General features: G+C 40.6%; 1 protein-coding gene across 1 annotated transcript; it reads left to right on the top strand.

Annotated features, from left to right (window-relative positions):
* Nucleotides 1-941: 941 nt before the first annotated feature.
* Nucleotides 942-20,856, top strand: GPR37 (G protein-coupled receptor 37). The gene is made up of 2 exons (XM_044246498.1): nt 942-2,686; nt 19,589-20,856. Exons 1-2 carry the CDS (start codon nt 1,664-1,666, stop codon nt 20,405-20,407), a joined length of 1,842 nt encoding a protein of 613 aa, XP_044102433.1. The 5' UTR covers nt 942-1,663; the 3' UTR covers nt 20,408-20,856.
* The last annotated feature ends 376 nt before the right edge of the window (nt 20,857-21,232 follow it).

Below are 21,232 nucleotides of genomic sequence, written 5' to 3'. Positions count from 1 at the left end.
TCTTATTAACTATACCCTGAACAACTGTGGCAGAGGTGGAGGGTTTATTGTAAAGGTTGGAAAGCATGGTCAGCCCTACTGGCAGTTGTTTCAAGTTAATTTCCGCCCACCTGTCATTTCCCACTAGTTCATCAAACAAAACAAAACTACTTTCTTTGTACTCCGAGCGTTCTAAGTAACCCTTGTTCGCATTCCTCCTAACTCAGTGTTAAAGGGAATGGTGCATCCTGAACATTTTCGCTCAGCGTCCCACTGTCGGAACTGCTCTTTCTCTACGGTTGAAACCTCTGAGCTTCCTTTCTCTCGCGTCTCAGCTCTTGCGAATACAAGGAGGTGAGCGGTTCACCTTACTACTCCCTCGGGGCCGAGGCCTGGGCATGCGCACCCGCCGCGGCGGATTGGACGCGAGAGCACGGGTCTCCGGGACCTGTCAAGCTGGTTCCGACATCTAGGGAATTAACGGGTCCCGCCCATCTCTAGCTCCGCGCCTCCGCCCCTGTTCCCTCTCGGCTTCGAGCTCCTACGAGTGCAAGCCGCTACAAAGGGCTTGAATGAAACGTGTGTGGGTTTAGTGAGTCGTAAACCACCAGGGAATCAAGTCTCCCCACAAACCAGCCTCTCTCGGAGGAGGCAGAGGAGGGGGAGGAAGCAAGGAGCCGAGCGCGGGGTCTCGCCCGCGCGCGCAGCGACTGGAGCGGCGGGGAGAGGCCGGGCCACCTCCCCCTTTCCGGCCATGCACCGCCTCGCCCGCGGCGGTTCCAGGCACCACACTCTCCGCCCGGGTTGCGCCTGCTGTCGCCGCAACCAGCTCCTTCGGCCGCCGGCACCGTCCACCGAGGAGCAGCGCCCGCCCTCCCCCCCCCCACCCCCCCCCCCACCGATTCCCTTGTCCGCGAGGACGCGCCGCCCTGCAGCCCGCGCCGCCCCCTGGTCAACTTTGAGCAGGAGGAGAAGCAACTTTGACAGTGGCCGCGGGTTTGGAATCCCGCTTCTCCTCGGCAGCGGTACCCTCTCAAGTCTCTGTGGTTAGGTGGGGCAAGAGTTTCCGCGGCGCATCTGCGCGGCGTCGGCTGTTGGCTACCTGTTTCCAGCGAGCCGGGAGCGGGATTGTGGCTGCCAGTCATCTGAAGAAGGGCAACTTGTTTTTCTCTCCCTTTAGCGACCTCGGCTTGCAACTGGATAAAGCGGTATTGAAAGGGTGTAAAAAGGCAGAGCAACTGTTACCAACTGAAGATAAAGCTCTATGGGAAGGATGTAAATAGGCAGAGCAACTGTTACCAAGAAGGCAACCACCCAAAGGCAGGGAAGAACGTGGGGCTTGGTCCGGGCTTCTCCCAGTCGCAACATTAATCAACAGTCAGGTGTTGTTGCAACTTTTCAAGGTCAGCCACCGGGAGCAGCGATTCCCTCTCTGAACCTTGGCGATACGCAGCGCTCGGGTTGGATTTGGCCGAGAAATGCACGGAAAGCCAAAAGAGGAAGGCTTGTAGAGGGGGAGGGTTTGTGACCCAAGACCCATCCCCCAGCCTCCCCGTAAGCTCCCGTCCCTCGCTGCCGGGGCGGGGGTGAGTTGTGACATGTGTCTAACTCTCAGCAGCAACTTAGGCAGCAGGTGTCGGTCCTAATCAGGAACCGCGGCTGCAGGGTGCGCCCTCACCGAGCCATGCGGGCCCCGGGCGCGCCTCTTGTCCGCACCTTGCGGCTGCTGCTTCTGCTACTGCTCAAGGTTTCTGCCTCGCCTGCCCTCCCGTCCGCTCCATCTCCCAGGAACGAAACTTGCCCGGGGGAAAACTGTTCACCTGCACTGAGCCAGCGTCGCAGCAGGGACGCGTGGGGACTGGGAAATTCTGCAGAAGACCTGCTAACCCGTGCGCCCAAGGAGGAGGAGAAGGCGGCAGCGGTGCGGGCGGCGCCCTTGTGGAACCTAAGGGCCTCCCGGAGCGGTGACCCAGGTGCGGGAAGAGGGGCTGAGGCGTGGGCCTCGGAACCCTCGGGACCTCCAGCCAGGTCGTCTGCAGCCTGGAGGTGGAGAGGTGCCTGGGGTCAGGAGCCCCCTGGAACTTTGGGGAGAGGGAACCCTCCGGCTCTCCAACTCTTCCTTCAGACCTCAGAGGGGGAAGAGAAGGGTCCCAGAGGCGCTGGAATTTCTGGGCACAGTCAAGAGCAGAGTGTGAGGACAGAACCCGGAGCCAGCGACCTTTATTACTGGCCAAGGAGAGGCGGGAAACTCCAGGGTTCCCACCACGACACCCCACCCAAGATGGTCAATGGACCGTCGGGGCACGAAGGGCGGACGATCGCACCCCCTGGCAGGGCTCTGGCCCAGAATGGGTCCTCAGGGGAAGGGGTCCACGAACACGGGGGTTCTCGCCGGGGGAATAGCACCAACCGGCGCTTGCGACTCAAGAACCCCTTCTACCCGCTGACCCAGGAGTCATACGGAGCCTATGCAGTCATGTGTTTGTCTGTGGTGATCTTCGGGACTGGCATCATTGGCAACCTGGCGGTGATGTGCATCGTGTGTCACAACTACTACATGCGGAGCATCTCCAATTCCCTCCTGGCCAACCTGGCCTTCTGGGACTTTCTCATCATCTTCTTCTGTCTTCCGCTCGTCATCTTTCACGAGCTGACCAAGAAGTGGCTGCTGGAGGACTTCTCTTGCAAGATTGTGCCCTATATCGAGGTAATGCCCTCCAGAGGGTCTCCAACTACTGGCTTTACCCGTTTCTGGGATTTATAGCATCAGAACAGCTATGCCTAGCATACCTAGCTGATGAACCCCTTTACTTTTTTTCTGGGTCCCTCCTCCATTTCTCTTCTCAATCTTTGAAAAAGAGAGGCAGCTTGGTTGGCTCACCTTCAAACTCATCTGCGCCTGGATTGTGAAATGATTATGGTCTCATCATGTATAGAATTATTTACATTTTAAATTTCTCTCACTGAATATGGCATTCATACATATTTCTGATTTGGCACCTATCAGAGATCCTAGGGTTAATAAGTAGCCAGTCTATGGTTGTCATTACCAGGGCTCGGCAACAACAACAAAAACCCATGTATTGTTTATTGAGTAGTACTCCAACATGATTTTTCCCCAGGAAGATCATTGAATCTTTCTTAAATACCAGAATGGAAATATTTTTTTATTTAACAAAGGAAATCTGCCTTTGTCAATTGGCTTCATGATATATTAATAACCTCCCAAATTAGTTTAAGTGTTCTTTGGCTGTCAGCCATGCCATTCCATCTAAATTCTTATGTCATTTCTTATTTCTCTCCTTTTCCTTCTCAATTTCTTAACAGTTTTATTGATTTTATAGGAATGAGCTTAAGCAAAAATAACACTTTGGCCATTGTGGCACAGAATTCATATATATACATTCTCAGAGTATATAATATATACTTGTCATTTGTTAAGATCTAATGGATTGGTCTTTTAAGGATTGACTAAGACTAGAAAATTTTCTTAAAAAGAAGGGAGCGTATAATAGGTTCTAAACTTTGGAAACAAAAATATTGCTGAGTAAAATTTTATTGTTTCATCTTACAGCTAGTGTCCTGAACCGTTATTATGGTAGTTGGAATTTGCTCTTTAAATGGCCTCTCTTTAAACACCAGCTCTTGGAAGGATCCCAAGTGCTTTGTTGCCAGTTGTGTTTGTAGCCAGCTGGCCCTTGATTTCCTCCATTCAGACTGCCCATTTCATTTATGGAAGCAGAAGAAGGGAAACTGTAAATATTCCAGAGCCCCTGATCCTGTCTGGCACCAGAGCCAGTGACACTATGTTCAACATTGTTCCAGGGCCTAAAGCTAGGGGATAAGTAAACAGAAAACAGTACCTACTTAGAAGAATCAAGGGAAGAGACAGTAAATAAGACCCTCTGTTATCCTGGCAGGGATCAGATGCAGAATCATTCCATGCTGACTAAATCAGCTGTTGCTACTTTACCAAGACCTAGGGTTTCTCTTGTTGCCAGGCTCCAAGTAGCTCTGAAATATCTAATTTATTGGGTAGACAATTTGTTTTTGAATTGCAGGGGAGGTAGCTTAATTTATGTAGGAGAAATGTCTATCAATCGCCTTTTCAAGGTCAAGATTTAAGATTTCTTTATTGTTTGCTGGAATAATGCAGAAGAAATTGACATATGCAAGAATGAGATAAAAGTAAACTACAGGGTGAACAGGAGAGTTACCCCCAGCAACAGAGAAGTGTAGTGTCTTGTCCAAAATGTACTGGGCATGATGAAGCCTTTATACAGTTGAGGAAAAAACACTGTAAAGAGGAAAAAAACAAAAACAAAAACAAAAAAACCTGGCGAAAGGAAAAAAAAAAAGATTACCCATTTCTTAAAGAAAAAAAAAAAAAAAGACCTTGAAAGAAAGGAATCCATCCAAATTCGGAAAAGAATATAAAAACTTTGGTTAGTTTATGAGACCTATGCGTTTTGAGTGGTGATATTTATCATGTATGTCTTTTAACTTTCTTTCTCTCTAACTCTGAGGATTTTTTAAAATGCATATTTTCATTTTTATTTCATTTTTAAATTTAATTCTCTGCTCCTTAAGATTTTTTTTTACCTTTCTTATTATTAAAACAACTATTGTTATTTTTCCCTCTGCATTTCCCCCCTTCTTTATAGCCCTGCTTTTTATTTTAGTTATCAGTACTACACTTTATTTTCCTCAGAGAAGCAAAGGTTAGGGGAAAAAAAATTACTAATTTTTTCTTTAAAAATTAGACTGTAATATGCATTTTTACTGTTAAAGTAATGAATGAAAATCTTAAGATGTAGTGTTTCTACATTTCTATCCTCTTCTTCTGAAATAATTTTATAATGCATTAGTATGTTTTGTGGAAATAATTATTGGATAGTAGTATCAGCTCTGTAATTCCTGATGATGAGAACAGGAAATACAATCCAAATTTCAAAGTCAAACATTTCTGCCTCTAGGAGGCACGTTATTTTCACAGAAGAGATATTTAGTGACTGTTCCATATCCTGTTCCCAAAAGAACAGACCCAAATGTGGACATTTGGTTTGCAGAAACTTTACTGGGACATGTGCTCATCTTCAACACCTAGTAGGGAATGAAGGAGGCAGGACTGGGCAGAGGGAGAAGTCGAACTGTGATCCAGATGCCAGAGTCCTCCGCTGACACCATAGGAGCTCCCTGGCTGGAGGGCCTTGTCGCATGTCCTGAACTGAGGCAAGACAGCCTTTATGTCTCCTGAGGGATCAGTCACTGGATGGAATTTGCTTCCAGGAAGAGGCCATAACCTTGATCTGGGTGGATGTCTCTGAAGGGCAATTCCTAGAGAGGATGCACCTGAGAGCCACCGGCCACCAAGAATCCTAGCACTTCTGGGGGGGGAATCAACATTTTATACCTGAAGGAATTTGTGGGGGGGCAATCTGGGTCAGGAGCCGTGGGCTACACCGCAGTGGCTTTTGAATTCTCAGGTTAAATTAGAACCAGATGGCCCTCTGATCCAACCCCCTGATTGTACTGTATTGTATTTTATTTATTTTTAAAGATTTTATTTGTTTATTTGACAGACAGAGATCACAAGTAGGCAGAGAGGCAGGCAGAGAGAGAGAGAGGGAAGCAGGCTCCTTGCTGAGCAGAGAGCCCGATGCGGGACTCGATCCCAGGACCCTAAGATCATGACCAGAGCTGAAGGCAGCGGCTTAACCCACTGAGCCACCCAGGCGCCTGAACCCCCTGATTTTAAAGATGAAACATGAGGCCCAGAGAAGAGAAATGATCATCCTAAGCACTTACACCTGGTCAGTGGCAGCCAGACCCTCAACTCAAGTTTGCTTATTAGATAAACATCTGTGTGGCAAGAATGTCCAATGAGTGTTCTCTTTTTATGTCTGCTCCTTGCCATCTTTTAAAAAAGATTTTTATATCCAATGGGTAGAGAAGAAATAAGCCCAGTTATCATCATTTGTTATATGATGAAACTTATAACTTTTTATATTCTTAAGTTTCATCTTACTTCTCATAAATCAACAGTAAGTTCCAGAGTTGGTAACTCACTAAATTTTTAAAAACTGCAATCATCTGAGCCAATTGCACTTTTTAATGTGTCAAAGGTGATTATTTTAGTGATGAAATGAAGCTATGTAGGTTATATTTTTATATTCTTAAAATCACAAAGTGTTTGAGACTGGTAAAAGAAACTGCAAATAAAAACTTTCTCAAAAATCTTCTCCCCCAAATCTTTTTCTTCTTTACCAAAGACTTACGAAAATTATTTGACATTTTATCTCCTCTTATGATCTAGATTTTACCTTCTCTTCACTTTTTACTTATATTTATTTGTTGGCTTTTTTTTTTAATAACCACACATCTTATTACTGATGTATAATGTATGATTTACCTTTCTGATAGTAATCCATTTCATCTTTTCCAGTTTTTATTTTTAATACTTCTTAGTTATTTTAAACTTTTATTCACAGTTAATTTTTATTTTTTATTAAGGTATAATTGACATATAACATTATATTAGTTTTAGGTGTATTACATAGTATGATCTGATATTTGTATAATTGTGAAATGATCACTACAATAACTCTAGTTAGTATCCGTCAACTTACATAGTTACAACATTATTTTTTCTTATGATGAAAACTTTTATTTATTTATTTATTTATTTATTTAAGATTTTATTTATTTATTTGAGAGAGAGAGATCACAAGTAGGCAGAGAGGCAGGCAGAGAGAGAGAGAGGAAGAAGCAGGCTCCCCACAGAGCAGAGAGCCCGATGTGGGACTTGATCCCAGGACCCTGGGACCATGACCTGAGATGAAGGCAGAGGCTTTAACCCACTGAGCCACCCAGGCATCCTGATGAAGACTTTTAAAATCTACTTTCTTTTGTAACAACTTCCAGATATGTAATACAGTATTATCAATGATAGTCACCATGTTGTACATTACATCCCCATGACCTATTTTAAAACAGGAAGCTGGTATCTTGATACTCTTCAAGAACTGCCAGCCTCTATCAATACCAATCTCTTCTCTGTATCTATAAGCTTAGTTTTTTTGTTTTAGGTTTGTCGTGTGTGTCATTTTTTTTTAATTCCACATATAAGTGAGAGTATATGGTATTTGTCTTTCTGCATCTGATTTATTTCATTTAGCAAAATGTCTTGAGGTCTGTCTATGTTATTACAAAGGCAAGATTTCATTCTTTTTAATGGCTGAATAATATTCCAGTGTATGTATATATGTGTGTGTGCCTGTATATGTACACATACATATGTACATATACTACATTTTTTTCACCCATTCATCCATCTATCAGTGGACGCTTAGGTTGTTTCCATATCTTGACTATTGCAAATCATGCTGCAATGAACATAGAGTTGCATATCTTTTCAAGTTAGTGTTTTCATGTTCTTCAGATAAATATCCAAAAGTGAAATTGCTAGATCATATGATAATTCTATTTTTAATTTGTTTTAAGATTTTATTTATTTATTTGACAGAGAGAGAGAGAGAGAGCACAAGCAGGGGGAGCAACAGCGGGAAAAGGAGAAGCAGGCTCTCCACTGAGCAGGGAGTCCAATGTGGGGGTCAATTCCAGGACCCTGGGATTATGACCTGTTGCAGAAAGCAGATGCTTAACCAACTGAGCCATGTAGGCACCCCTTTAAATTTTTTAGTAATCTCCATTCTGTTTTCCATAGAAACTGCACCACAGTTAATTTTATTAATCTTCAGATATGTTCTCAATTTTCTCTCCTGTCTTCCCTTCTGCCTTCTTTTCTTCTTCTACCATAGTTCCTTTTTTTTTTTTTTCACACAGCTTGAGTATTAGCATAATCTTAAGGAGATAGTGGAATTTTGGGGAGAGTTGGGTTTGTGTAGAAAAATAGGAGGCATTTCTTCAGCAGAAATTACATGTCTTTGCAATTTACATTCAACTCTTATTTTATTTCAATTTGTTGGCATAAGGCTTGGGGAGAGTAGCCAGCTTCCAGGGTCTGTTGCTAGAAAGTAGTTTTATCATATTTAATGTTGCTATGAATGGAAACATACTGGGAAATGTTGTAGTTGATAACTTCTCTCTTTCTATTCTAGAATTCTGATGCCTTTGTAGCCTAGTGGTAAATCCTTTAAGGATCAAGGGCAGATGGAATGGTAGGAAAAGGGGATAGGAGAGAAGAGAATCTGAGTGGATGGTGGCCATCCTAATAGACACATCATTTTCAACTGGCTTATCAAATAGTCACCAGAAAGAAAACAAGAAACAAAAAACAAACAGGACTGTACTCAAAGTGATAGTTATATGTGAAAAGAGAGGGGTAAGGGAGAGGGAGAGAGAGAGATGGATATATATGGAGGTCTGGGTGTGGACTGCAATAGGAGACTTGCATAGGAGTTCCCTATCACACCATTCCTTTAAGAATCTTACAAATGATTAAAGTCAAATGATTCAGGCACTAAATGTGGCAACTGGAACAGATCTTTGCTCATTACTTGATGAAAGCTAGCCAGTCAGTGTATCATCTGATTCAGATCTACCACTAAATATTTATTTCTATTTGGACATTAATTGGAAGTTTTGAATGAGGGAGGGGGAAAAGGAGAGGGAGAGAGTCTTAAGCAGGCTCCACACCCAGCACAGAGCCGGAGGAGGGGCTCAATCTCACAACCCAGAGATCATGATCTGAGCCAAAAACAAGAGTCCTATTCTTAATCAACTGAGCCACCTGGGGGGCCCCTAACTGTACTTTTATTTTATTGGGATACAAGATTCCTGCATCAGAGTAGAGGATGGATAAAGGGAATGCATCTCACCAGGGCTTCTGGATCACGGATGATTTGGGAAAGATCTACGATGTTTTGTGAAGAAAAGAGCCAGATTCTCCAATGGCATTAGAAAAACTGGTTTTAAACTGAGTGAAACAGATGGCTCTTTCATTGCATTAGATTGTAGTTAGAACTGACAGGTAAGAAAGGAAGGGTTCTGGAAGCTGAAGATGTGTTACCATCCAGGTATGCGATGCCACACAGAGTTCCCTAGAACCCCTACACTCAAGTAATAGCACATTTATCATGACAGATGGTAAATTCACTTGAGTTGTGGATTAGCCATTACATATTCTGATGGACTTTTAAGTGGAAACTTAAAGTTTTACGAGCAATTTGAAAGTCACTAATAATATTCTCAGGGAAAATAAACTCGATATATGCGAATGGTGTTCAACAAATATTTTATGACTTCCTGTTAATCCCTTTATAATCATTTCCTACATTCCCATGCAATTAAAAATATTTAGCTGATGACTTTTGCAGAAAAGATTTAAAAAGTTATAGAATGAGTTCTTATTTATAATCCCAGTTATTGAACAGTATATGGTGAAGTTTACTGAATTTGGGTTCTGTATAAAAGAGAGAAGTTTGATGATATTCAAATGTAAAATTTAAATAATTTCTTTAACTAGTGACTATACTGAGAATGTCATTCTTTTCTAAATCTTGTCAGTGAAGTACACACAGAAATGGATTTTTTTTTTTTACTTCCCCTCTAGAGATACTTGCTGGCATTCAGCTTGGAAGGATTATATGCAAAACCCCAGCACCCAATAACTGATTAAAGAATAGTTTGAATAATTCATTATTTTCTATAATCCTTTTCCATGTATGTCATCATTCATTTGTTTATTTACTATCCATTTATTCATCAAACATTTATTGAGCTTTTCTACTCTGTTGGATATGATAATAGGTAGGGATGGGAGTAGAAGGAGTGGGAGTGAAGGAGGGAAAGTTTCCAGAGATGAATAACATAGATGCATTACTGCTTTTAACGTTATGGAGAAGTAAAGTAATGTTCTACAGGGTAGTAAGTACTATACTAGAGGTTAAAACAAGGTGTTATGGAAGGTCAGGAGTGGGTCCTGGAATGAGTCAGCTCACAGTTGTACTTATTAGGGAAAACTGTGCCCACTTCAAGGGAACTGTATTTACCTCAAGAGAAAACGGTGCTCACTCTTAATTCTTTTTCTATCATATTCATATTATTAGTCTTTATAAGTTCTATTCAGCCTAGATACATGGTGAAAAGATAAAAATGTAAAAATCTTTTGATTCTTGCTTTCTTGTTTTCTCAATCTTTTGTGGGATAGGAAGCCCATAAAAATCATTGGCAAGATAAATTGGTAGATGGGACAGCCCTAGAAATTTCATTTGGAGCACAAAATTCTGAATTATTATTTAGAATACAAGGCCTATGATGACTGTCTCTACTTTGGAATTATTAGTCCTTATTAGCCATAAAGAATTACATAAGTCAAATTTTAAAATTTTACTTAAATGAATGGTTCATCTAACAGTGTTATAATAGTACATTTGAGTCCTATTCTTCTGAAAATCTCAAAAATGTACCTATTATTTAATTTGACCTTAGTGGGGTGCCTGGGTAACTCAGTCAGTCAGGTGTCTGCCTTTGCCTCGAGTCCTGGGATTGAGTCCCCCATTGGGTTCTCTAATAAGTGGGAAGCCAGCTTCTCCCTCTCCGTCTGCCCCTCCCCCTGCTTTTGCACACACGCTCTCTCGCTCTCTCTCTTTCTCTCTCAAATAAATAAGTAAGATCTTTAAAAAAATCAATTTGATCTTAGAGAACCTAGGAAGAAAGGCTGAAATGGGAGATAGGTTAAACCCTATTATGGATATCTTAACCCTGTTATAGAAAGGGAAGCATAAACAATGGACTTTCTCAAAATTGGATTAATATTTCAAGCACAAAATCAGAGTGAGGACTTATCCTGAGTTCCCAAGAACTGCCAAGGTATCTGGTTATATCAACAAAGCATCCTTTAACAGCAAAAAGGATGCAAGTATGTCTGGGAAAGCAAAATAGATCTGGGTTTATGATGTCCAGGCTGAGTAGGTGAAGGTCTATCTACCTTGCCTTTTACTCTCACACCACATGGATCTTGACAGAATGTTTCCACCTTTACTAGCTCTTTACTAGATTTAACAATGTCACATTGGAAGCCCAGGGATCTGTGTCTGGGGTGTGGACTATGTGCAGAAAGTGAGGGGCAGGTTGCTCTCCCCGGTGAGATTTGTCTCTGGTGTTTCCCTCCTGCTCCCTCCCTCTGGGGACTCTCTGGTCCTCTTACTTCCCAAGAATTGACCTGCCTAAGTCCAGTAATTAACTCAATCTTGTTGCCAAGACTAACTCTTAAGTATCCTAATTAGAATGATATTCTTCGTACCAGGAGAGATGATCTCATCTAAAATTTCAAGGTAGAATGGAGAATGGGGTTGCTGCAATCTCAGATATAGGTCTATTTGAAAAGTAGGTATACATACTTTCCATAAAACTTCTATAAAACACAGGATATAATCACACTGCCAGGCTTGTTCCTGAGACAAAATACTTTTGGTTTGTGAATTTATGATAGTTTTTAATGTTATTTGTCAGCACGCTTGAGTGGTTATAGCATTAACAAGGCCAAGGTCAGTGATTTGATCCAGGACTGGAATGAGTCATTTTCATTAGGTCCATCCATGACTGTGTTCCAGGCCATTTTTGTTCAGCACTCCCCACCCCCAGGGCCTTTTCTCCTCCTTCATTGTCTTCACCTGGGTTCAAATCTCTCCTTTTTGAGAAAAGCATCTGTTAACTCACAGCAAGCTTTGAGATTTAGAGATACGTGCCTTTTATAGGAGGGTTGCAGGAAGAATTTTATTTTTCATAGTAAGAATAATTAAGAATAAGAATTAATTTTATTATTACTTCCTTAATAGACTACCAAGGGTGGAATTTTGATTAAGAGCAGAGAAATTTTGTCTTAAAATATTATTTCTTGGTGTCATTCAAATCATAATTACCCAACCACAGATGGATGAGGAATGTGCTTTTAGTTTAGGTTTACTGTCGTGCAGACTAAAGTCATTAAGAACAAAGGAAAACTGGTGAAAATTTATCACTCTTCTTTGGAAACTCATCAGAACCTCTAGGTGAATAGCAGAAATTCCAGGTCACTTTAAGATTGATTAGAAACATCACAGTAATACCAAGGACAATGGGTGTGGGATAAATACTGTTATTGAGAATAAATAGATTCCTTAAGATCTGTTGATTTCAATAGACTGCTTCCCTCTTAGGTCAAATGATGTTAATCTTGCTTCATTGGTATTTTTTATACTAATGAGCATTGACGTATTTACAACCAAATTATAATGTTTTAGACAAGTTGTAATTGTTTTTTTTTTTTCTCCAAAAGAAATATATTGTGCTGCAGTTCAGATGTCACAATTGGTAGGAAACTTTATGTCAAGGTGGGACTATAAAAGTAAAGAAAGATTTGTAAAATCAATACAAGTTTGGGGATGGTATGTTAGCTTTTAAATAGTCTCACTTGTGTTTAAAATAAGGAAGAGCATGTTACCAAGCTTAAGCAAGAGGGTGGAAGGTGGAGAATGAGACTATAAGGACAGCTGATGCCTTCAAATATTTTGTTTTTCCATGACACTGAGGATCAAGTATAGATAAGATATGTTGGGTATCATTGAAATAAATGGATATATATGATATGTGGGTGTGTCATATTAAATCTAATTTTGAAAAAGGGAAGAAGCCTTCTCTTTGTGGAGGAGTAGCTGTAAATAGCTTTATTTCATTTTAGAAATCCATGCATGTTTGTAAGGGGTGAGGCAGATCTCTTCCACTTGCTCTGTTTTGGTTTGGAAACACTAATGGAAGTGTATTCCTACCCTAGTATCATGACTTGCATGCATTCTGAAATGAAGACCTTTTGATAGAGACCATCTTACTCACAGCAGAGGCTCTGATAAACACGCTCTCCCCACTGGTGATCAAAGAAGTGTCTTTGCTGGAGAAGTTGCCCTGCAGTGCTACAAGGATAAGGATTATGGAAAATGCAAGAGGAAGCCAAAGGCATACAAACTCAAGCCATTTAGAGTTTCAAAGGAAACTCTACCCTGTGCTCCTCCTGCTTTTTTTCCTGACTGATTGTTAGGCCTGTAACCACAGACTTACAATAGATTATCATTCATGGTCCAAATGAATGGGTTTTCTTAACAATAATGCCCTTGTTTTGTGAGTTACTTGTATACAAAGGACAGCACAGAAATAGATGTGCTTAAACATCTTTTCGAGGTAAAATATAAGTTAGGCTGTAGTATAGTTGTCATGACTTTGGTTAGAAATTTCCCTATTTTATAAAGTGTATTCTAGTCCCATCGCTGTACTGAAGCATGTTGACTCAATTTCATATGAAAGAAATTTTGCTTGGAAGTACATTGGTCTTCCCCCCCCCCCATCTTTGTTACCATTGATTTATATAAAAAATTTAGCAAAAGATACTATTTGTTTGGTAAGAGTTGTACCTTCATAGCTTACTCTTATTGAAAGTGGTTTCTTAAGGGGCGCCTAGGGGGCTCAGTCAGCTAAGCGTCCAACTCTTGATTTTGGCTCAGGTCATGATCTCAGGGTCATGAGATGTAGCCCTGCCCTGGGCTCCACGAGGAGCATGGAGCCTGCTTGAGATTGTCTCTCTCCCTTTCCCTCTGCCCCTCTCCCACCATCTCTATCTTTCTCTCTCTTTCCGTCTCTCTCTAAAAAACAAAAAAATATAAAACTTTAAAAAGAAATTTCTTGTTTATCTGTCTTCAGTAAGCTTCTGAGAAATGGAGCAACAACTAAAACATCGCTCAGGGTCTTCCTGCCAAGATCCTTACTTACGGTTTTCCATAAAGCGTTCGGTGTGTTCTTTCCTCCTATCATTTTGAGTGAGCGGGAATTTAATGTAGGACAAGGTGAATATGGTGGCCCAGGTTTTCTCATGGCCTGATGTTTGTATGGAAGTAGAGCTTGGACAGTGGGAAGAATACTTTGGCACCACAGCTGCCGCTTTCCCATCTGAGTACTCAGGTCGGGACTCTGTGTCTGTCCCATGCCTGGACACCATGCTACGGGTAGCTGCAGCAGCCAGCAGCCTCACCGCTCTGGATGTTGACTGGGTCGGCGCGGAAGGCACTGCACCATTGTTCCTCTGGGATACAGAGATGAGCAGGACATTGGGGTATGAAAGAAGGATTTTAGAGTTGTTTATTTTGATTCTCTTTGCTTGTGTATTTTGATGCCAACACCCTCAAAACGCTCTATATCTCTCTTCCCCAAATAGTTAAGAAGTTCTGCTTCCAGCTTTCATTTGATCTTGATTCTCAAAATTAATAGTCTTGTCTGTTAGAGAAGTGTTTATAGTTCTGTTTTTGTGGACGTTAATTACTTCTCCCACTGCAGTTTAATTAATAGGAGACTGCATCTTACTCATTCCATGTCTCCGGATGTTGCTTCCAAAAAACTACCCCTTACTAGATTTACTCCCAAGAGCAAATTTCTTCGTGACATGGAATTTTAGCAATTAGATATGGTCATTAAATGCAGAAGATCCAGCATTTATGACATTGTTTTATAATTGCATATAATTGCCCCATTCATCTGGGTAGAATTTCCAATGAGCTGTAAGTAAACAAATAGAGTTAAAAATTGTGATTGAAATCTTCTCATGTTACCCCAACGTTGAGCAATTTTAATTGCATGGGTAGATTTTATGTCAGAAAAAGCAGAAATTAGCCCATACCCAAGATCCAGAGGATTTTTATCAATTAATTTCTGAGGTTGATTCTTTATAAAGGTTTAAAGCCTTCTATAAATAATTTGGGAAAGTACTGAGCAGGAGCTTTGTACCTTTCTTTTTCACGTCATAAAATCATGTGCAGAAGGAATTTGCAGAAAACTATCTGAAGTAATAGCACTGCAGGCGGTGGCAGCAGGAGGGAGGAGATATCTAGGACTGGCCTTTGGGCTGCGGTTGCTGTTGGCAACAATGTAGTAAGCGTTATCTGCATTTGGGGCAGCATTTTTCCTCAGAGGCCCTAGCTCTTGTGACCTTCCTGCTTCAGCCGGCTCCTCGCTGAGGAGAACACCACCAGAGAGAAGTATGATTTGACAACAGGAAGCTGGGTCCAGGAGCCTCCTGCAATGTGTGTATGAAACCTGGGAAGCTTCCCTCAATCTATGATGCGTCAAGAGAACGACAGATCAAACATGTTCTTTTAAACACATCTGGTGCTCAGCCCAAAAGCTTTTGGGAATATGGCTGAAGAACCAAGCATCTTCATATAAAGTACAGTGTGGAATTCCTGAGTGAAAGTTGGAGCACCTGTAAATGTTGCTTAAAATTTGCCCTGGCTTTTGTTGTCATGTGCAATGAAATATATATTGAACCTAGAAAACATTTTTTGCTTTTTGAAGCAGCAAACATCTTCTAATTAAAAGTGGATATGGGGACGCCTGGGTGGCTCAGTTGGTTAAGCGGCTGCCTTCAGCTCAGGTCATGATCCCAGCGTCCTGGGATCGAGTCCCACATCGGGCTCCTTGCTCGGCAGGGAGCCTGCTTCTCCCTCTGCCTCTGCGTGTCTCTCTGTCTGCCTGTGCTCACTCGCTCTCTCTCTCCCTCTATCCCTGACAAATAAATAAATAAAATCTTAAAAAAAAATGGATATGCAGCACAGTTTATAAATATCTAAGGAGAGGCAATGTAACACACGCGTCTTAATACATGTCCACCCACGTTCATTGGCTATTCCTTCTCATGAAATGCTTTGTAACAGACTGGGAGTTAGGTGTATAAATGCTAGCTCTTATGATAATTGGTCCAGATTTTTTTTTCTAAGATTTTATTTTATTTATTATTATTATTTATTTGAGAGAAAGAGAGCAGGAGGAGGGGCAGAGAGAGAAACAGAATCCCCCCTTAGCAGAGAGCCCAATGTGGGCTAGAGCCTAGGACCCCAGGATCATGACCTGAGCCAAAGGTAGACACTTAACCAACTGAACCACCTGGGTGCCCCTGGTCCAGATTTTAAAACTCTGTGTTTAAAAATAAGGAGAGTAATCAGGGAGAAAATGCTATCTCTTGAGTGTTGCGTGTTCTTTGTAAATAATGATCGAAAACTACCAAGAAATGGATGTACCAAGCCTCTAAGAGATCGTCTCTCATCAGACTTGCTGGTATTTTTGTCTTACCAAGCTATCGTTTCAGTAGAAATGTTATTCATAATTTTAAGAGCGAATGCACGGCATAAAGCTCTCTAGCTTTGTTATTTGTGGACTGACTCCGGATATGTGGGTGACAGAGAGATGTACACGAAGATTTGCGTTAGTGAAGACGGCACAGAAAGCCTTGCTGAGGATTTGTGTACATTTGATAGTTTGAGGATTTTTTGGTTTTGTTTTACATTCTTATAGAGGAATGAATCAAAATATTTGAAAAGTATATAAATGTGAAGTTTCAAAAACATAAAATACTGCAATTTCTAAAGAATACTTTTGATGTAGACCTTTAAAAACAGCCAGTCCTCAGATTTCCATGCAAAGTGTGGCAATTACTGACATTAAGAAAGTAATAATCTGATCTTAAGACAGCTGCATAGTGTGGACCTCAATTTTAGAATTATTTTGAATCTCTGGCATAGAGGCAGAATAAATTTCTATCAAGGTGAACAATTCATCAATTTCAAAGCTAATTTGAAAAAGTCGTATGGAGGTTGCTTGGAAGGTTCAGTCAGGTAAGCGTCTGCCTTCAGTTCAGGTCATGATTCCAGGGTCCTGGGATTGAGCCCTCTATAGGGCTCCCTGCTCAGTGCGGAGTCTGCTTCTCCTTCTCCCTCTGCTGCTCCTCCTCACTCATGCTGTCTCTCTCTGTCAAATAAATAGATAAAAATCTTAAAAAAATAAAGAGATGTATAGAGAGGTGACTTTTTATGGCAGTCATACTGGATGGATATTTCTTACACTGGTATTTATGGGAAACTTTCCTCAAGATTTTGTACAAGAATCATGGTTATAAGCTCAACCGTGTTGTCTTGATCTGCCCTGATCTAGATTGTGAGTCATGCTTCTTCTTCAGTTTTGCTTTTCATTCACTTAAGCCCTCATTATATCTCATTTTCAGACCGTCTCCACTAAGAGTTATGAGAATAGTCAGGGCATGGGTGCAATGTTCTTATTTTCTGTGGTGGAACCTGTAGACACTGACTAATGTTTAGCGTGTAAAAAAGGGGAGAACATTTGACATTGGAGCTCTCATAGAATTCGCGAGGCAAGTTGCCATCATTCTGGGAAGAGTGACAGCTTGAGTGTAGGAGATAAACAACTAATGTGTTGAGTGTCAAAATTGTTATGACAAATGGTTTTCCTTTTTTCAGCATGATCCCTTTGAGTCCTAAAAAACTAGACAAGAGCATTATATATATGTTTCCTTGCCCCTTTGCCAAGGCATGACCTGTAGCTGTGCTTCTTAAACACTCCCACTAGCAGACAGAGGAGAGTAGATGCACATACCCAAGAGCCTAGGTTACACCCCAAAACATCCTTTCCATCTAGTTTTAGTCTCTTGTTTCATCTTAAACCTCATGAACATTTTACCGTCTACCCTCATTGTCTTTATTTAGATATATAATGACTACATTTATTAAACATTAAATTACTTCAATTTCCTGTAAATAGCTGAGTAAATTTGATGCTTCCAGATGATTACTGTGTTTATCTTGTGACTTTGAGAACTACCTTCCCCCTTTTGGTTGACTATGACCTCCTTGAGGGAAATAATTGTTTCTTGTTCTGTATCCCCAGTATCTAGCAGAGCACTTGGGCCAGAGGCCATAACATTAAATGTATGCTTGTGTTGAATACATGTCTGTGTATCCATTAGAGAGTATGTAGAATGTTTGTAAATATTTTATGGGCTACTGAATGATAGTATATTTACATTAGGAGTATGCAATTATATTCTCTGTGAAAAAAAATGTACATATTTTTGGCTCTTAACTTTTAGTTGTTGATTTATTTAGCTGTCTGGGCCATATGCATATAAGAGTTTGGATACAGTGCTCTATGTGGTCGGCATCAAAGAGTTTCCTGATCTGAAATTTTCCTATGGCTGGTACATCTAGACCTTGTATCTGGCTCCTTTTTGCATATTTTCATGGTTATTTTTTATATCTCCTATCTTTTGACATTCTTTCAGTATCTCATATAACCTTAAATTTGATTAGTGTATTTATTTCATGATAAATGTACTTATTTTATGCCTGCCTGATCCTGTAACTTGCTTCTTTTGGCAACATAAGTTCATAGTGATGGATTGTCTCTTGCATATTGTGATTTTTAATTGTGAATCCATGTTCCCTCAAATTTTGTCTGTGGATTTCTGAGACCTGGTTCTAAAGTGCATTCTTCCAGAGAGGTTTTGTGTTTTCTTCTACCAGGTGCTTGGGACAATTAAAAATTATAATTTTATTTTATTTATTTATTTTTTTAGCCACATAGATGGTGTGAATTTTGGCCTTAGGCCAGTGTAAATTTGGCCTCCTGGTTAGAATTTGCTCTTCTTTTTTTTTTATCTCCAGTTCACCTAGATCCAAATCATATAATGCAGACAAGTTTCTCTACTATGTCCCTCTATTTTTCCTCTTTATACCCACGAAGATGTCACCATTCAGGAAGTTCCCAATTCATAAAGGGATCTTTGACTAAATCCTCATGTACACTGGCTCTAGATTTATTTTCCTACCTTTGTGTACTTGAGCACCTGCCCCATCATCTAACTAAAACCAACTTGAAACTCTCATCAGGGTTGGCAGATGTCCCTAGGGCAAGCATGCAACATGGCGGGGGGTGGGGGGGTCCAGGACCTGTTTGGCATTTGTTTTTTCATTGATTTTGACTCCTGGAGAATTTCCTTTTTTTGCTTTCCATAAGTGCATGCATTTGAAAATAATATCAAAACATTTTATTTTGCATTTAGGAGAAATTGGAGATCTTTACTCATCTGATTTGTTGGAAATAATAAGGTTTTGAAGGTTTCCTGTGGGGGGGGTATACTATTGACCCACACACTGGAAGACATGATCAGCCTTTCCAGTAATGAAAATGGGATACACTCAACTGTCCTTACTCCTTATCTGAACCTTCTGGTGGCAGGCATTTTCGTGGTGACTGAAATTATTGGAGTGTCTGTGCTCTTTTCTAAAATAAAATGGGGGGGGGCGTCTGGGTGGCTCAGTGGGTTAAAGCCTCTGCCTTCGGCTCAGGTCAGAATCCCAGGATCCTGGGATTGAGTCCCACATTGGGCTCTCTGTTCAGTGGGGAGCCTGCTTCCCTTCCTCTCTCTCTGCCTGCCTCTCTGCCTATGTGTGATCTCTGTCAAATAAATAAATAAAATCTTAAAAAAATATAAATAAAATAAAATGGTATTGGACTAGCTGATCCTTATGGGTCCTCCCAACTGTAAAATTTTTTGACTCCATGACCCTTGGACCACTACATTTCTTTTTTTCCCTCCCTCCTATTTTTATCTTCATAATAATTCAGCTAGAGTCACCAAACCCAATTACCGATGCTTCATTCCAGGAAATTGTTCTTTTTTTTGTTTTGTTTTGTTTTGCTGATCTGTATTTACTGCCTTGTGTTATGATCTTTCAGAGATCACCCAGAATAAATGTGTTCCGTGTTCCTCCCACAGGTTGCTTCCCTTGGAGTCACTACCTTCACCTTATGTGCTCTGTGTATAGACCGGTTCCGGGCAGCCACCAACGTGCAGATGTACTATGAAATGATCGAGAACTGTTCTTCGACAACAGCCAAGCTTGCTGTTATATGGGTTGGTGCCCTACTGTTAGCGCTTCCAGAAGTTGTTCTCCGCCAGCTGAGCAAGGAGGATTTGGGGTTTAGTGGCCGAGCTCCTGCGGAACGTTGCGTTATCAAGGTCTCCGCAGATTTACCAGACACCATCTACGTTCTAGCCCTTACCTATGATAGTGCAAGACTCTGGTGGTACTTTGGCTGTTACTTCTGTTTGCCCACACTTTTCACCATCACTTGCTCTTTGGTGACTGCAAGGAAGATCCGCAAAGCAGAGAAAGCCTGTACCCGAGGGAATAAACGACAGATTCAGCTGGAAAGCCAGATGAACTGTACAGTAGTGGCTCTGACCATTTTATATGGATTTTGCATTATTCCTGAAAATATCTGCAACATTGTTACTGCCTACATGGCCACAGGGGTTTCTCAGCAGACAATGGACTTGCTCTATATCATCAGCCAGTTCCTTTTGTTCTTTAAGTCCTGTGTCACCCCTGTCCTCCTTTTCTGTCTTTGCAAACCCTTCAGTCGGGCCTTTATGGAATGCTGTTGCTGTTGCTGTGACGAGTGCATTCAGAAGTCTTCAACAGTAACCAGCGATGACAATGACAACGAATATACCACAGAACTTGAACTCTCACCTTTTAGTACCATACGCAGGGAAATGTCCACTTTTGCTTCTGTTGGAACTCATTGCTGAAGGACAACGTTTTGTTCGGTTAGATTTATTTGATTTTCATATCCTGTGAAAGTTTTTACTTTGTGTTTTTCCCTCCTGGGGAAAAAAATGCATCAAAAGAGAGAAATATTAACTACTGTAGAACTGATTCTGCAAATTAATATTTGTGCTTTGAAAAAAATGTTTATATTTAGTTATTTAAGAAATATGAGGAGGCCAATAGTTTTAGGTCATTTTATCTGGTATGGTGCTAATATTTTATTTGAAAAAAGTTACTGCACCTTAACTTAATTAATTGCTAACTTTCTTTCTTTTAAAAATATAATCAGTGTATATTGATTATAGCCATGTGATTTTGTAGGTTATTTTGAGTTGTGATTGAAAGTATATTGTATATGGTGTCGTGAGATGATTTGTAGTTAAGAAGCATTCACAAAGTAGCACCAAATAAATTATGCTTTATTCTTTAATGTCATTGTGAATCTACTTTTAACCAAGATTCAATAAATATCTTAATTGCCTTAAATACACAATTACTGGTTCTACACACAATTTAAAAACAGCCTTATTGTTTTAAAATTCTATTTTCCTTTAAGGAGGTAATCACCGTGTTACAGAAACAGCTTTCCTAATAGTACTATTTTATATGCATGATTCATATAAAACTATATTGTATGTTCAGACAAAATTGTATTTTTAATATTCAGATACAGATGTAAAATTCCTTCCAAATATTTATAAAATATGAATAAATAGACAGCAGAGTTATTATTATTTATCTCTGAACTAGCATGTAGAGCTACATAGTAATTATGAATTATAAGCAGAATCAAGGACAAAAACACC

Source organism: Neovison vison, chromosome 4 (assembly GCF_020171115.1).
Source record: "Neovison vison isolate M4711 chromosome 4, ASM_NN_V1, whole genome shotgun sequence".
Classification (NCBI taxonomy): Eukaryota; Metazoa; Chordata; class Mammalia; order Carnivora; family Mustelidae; genus Neogale; species Neogale vison.
This window is presented reverse-complemented; position numbering and strand designations above follow the sequence as displayed.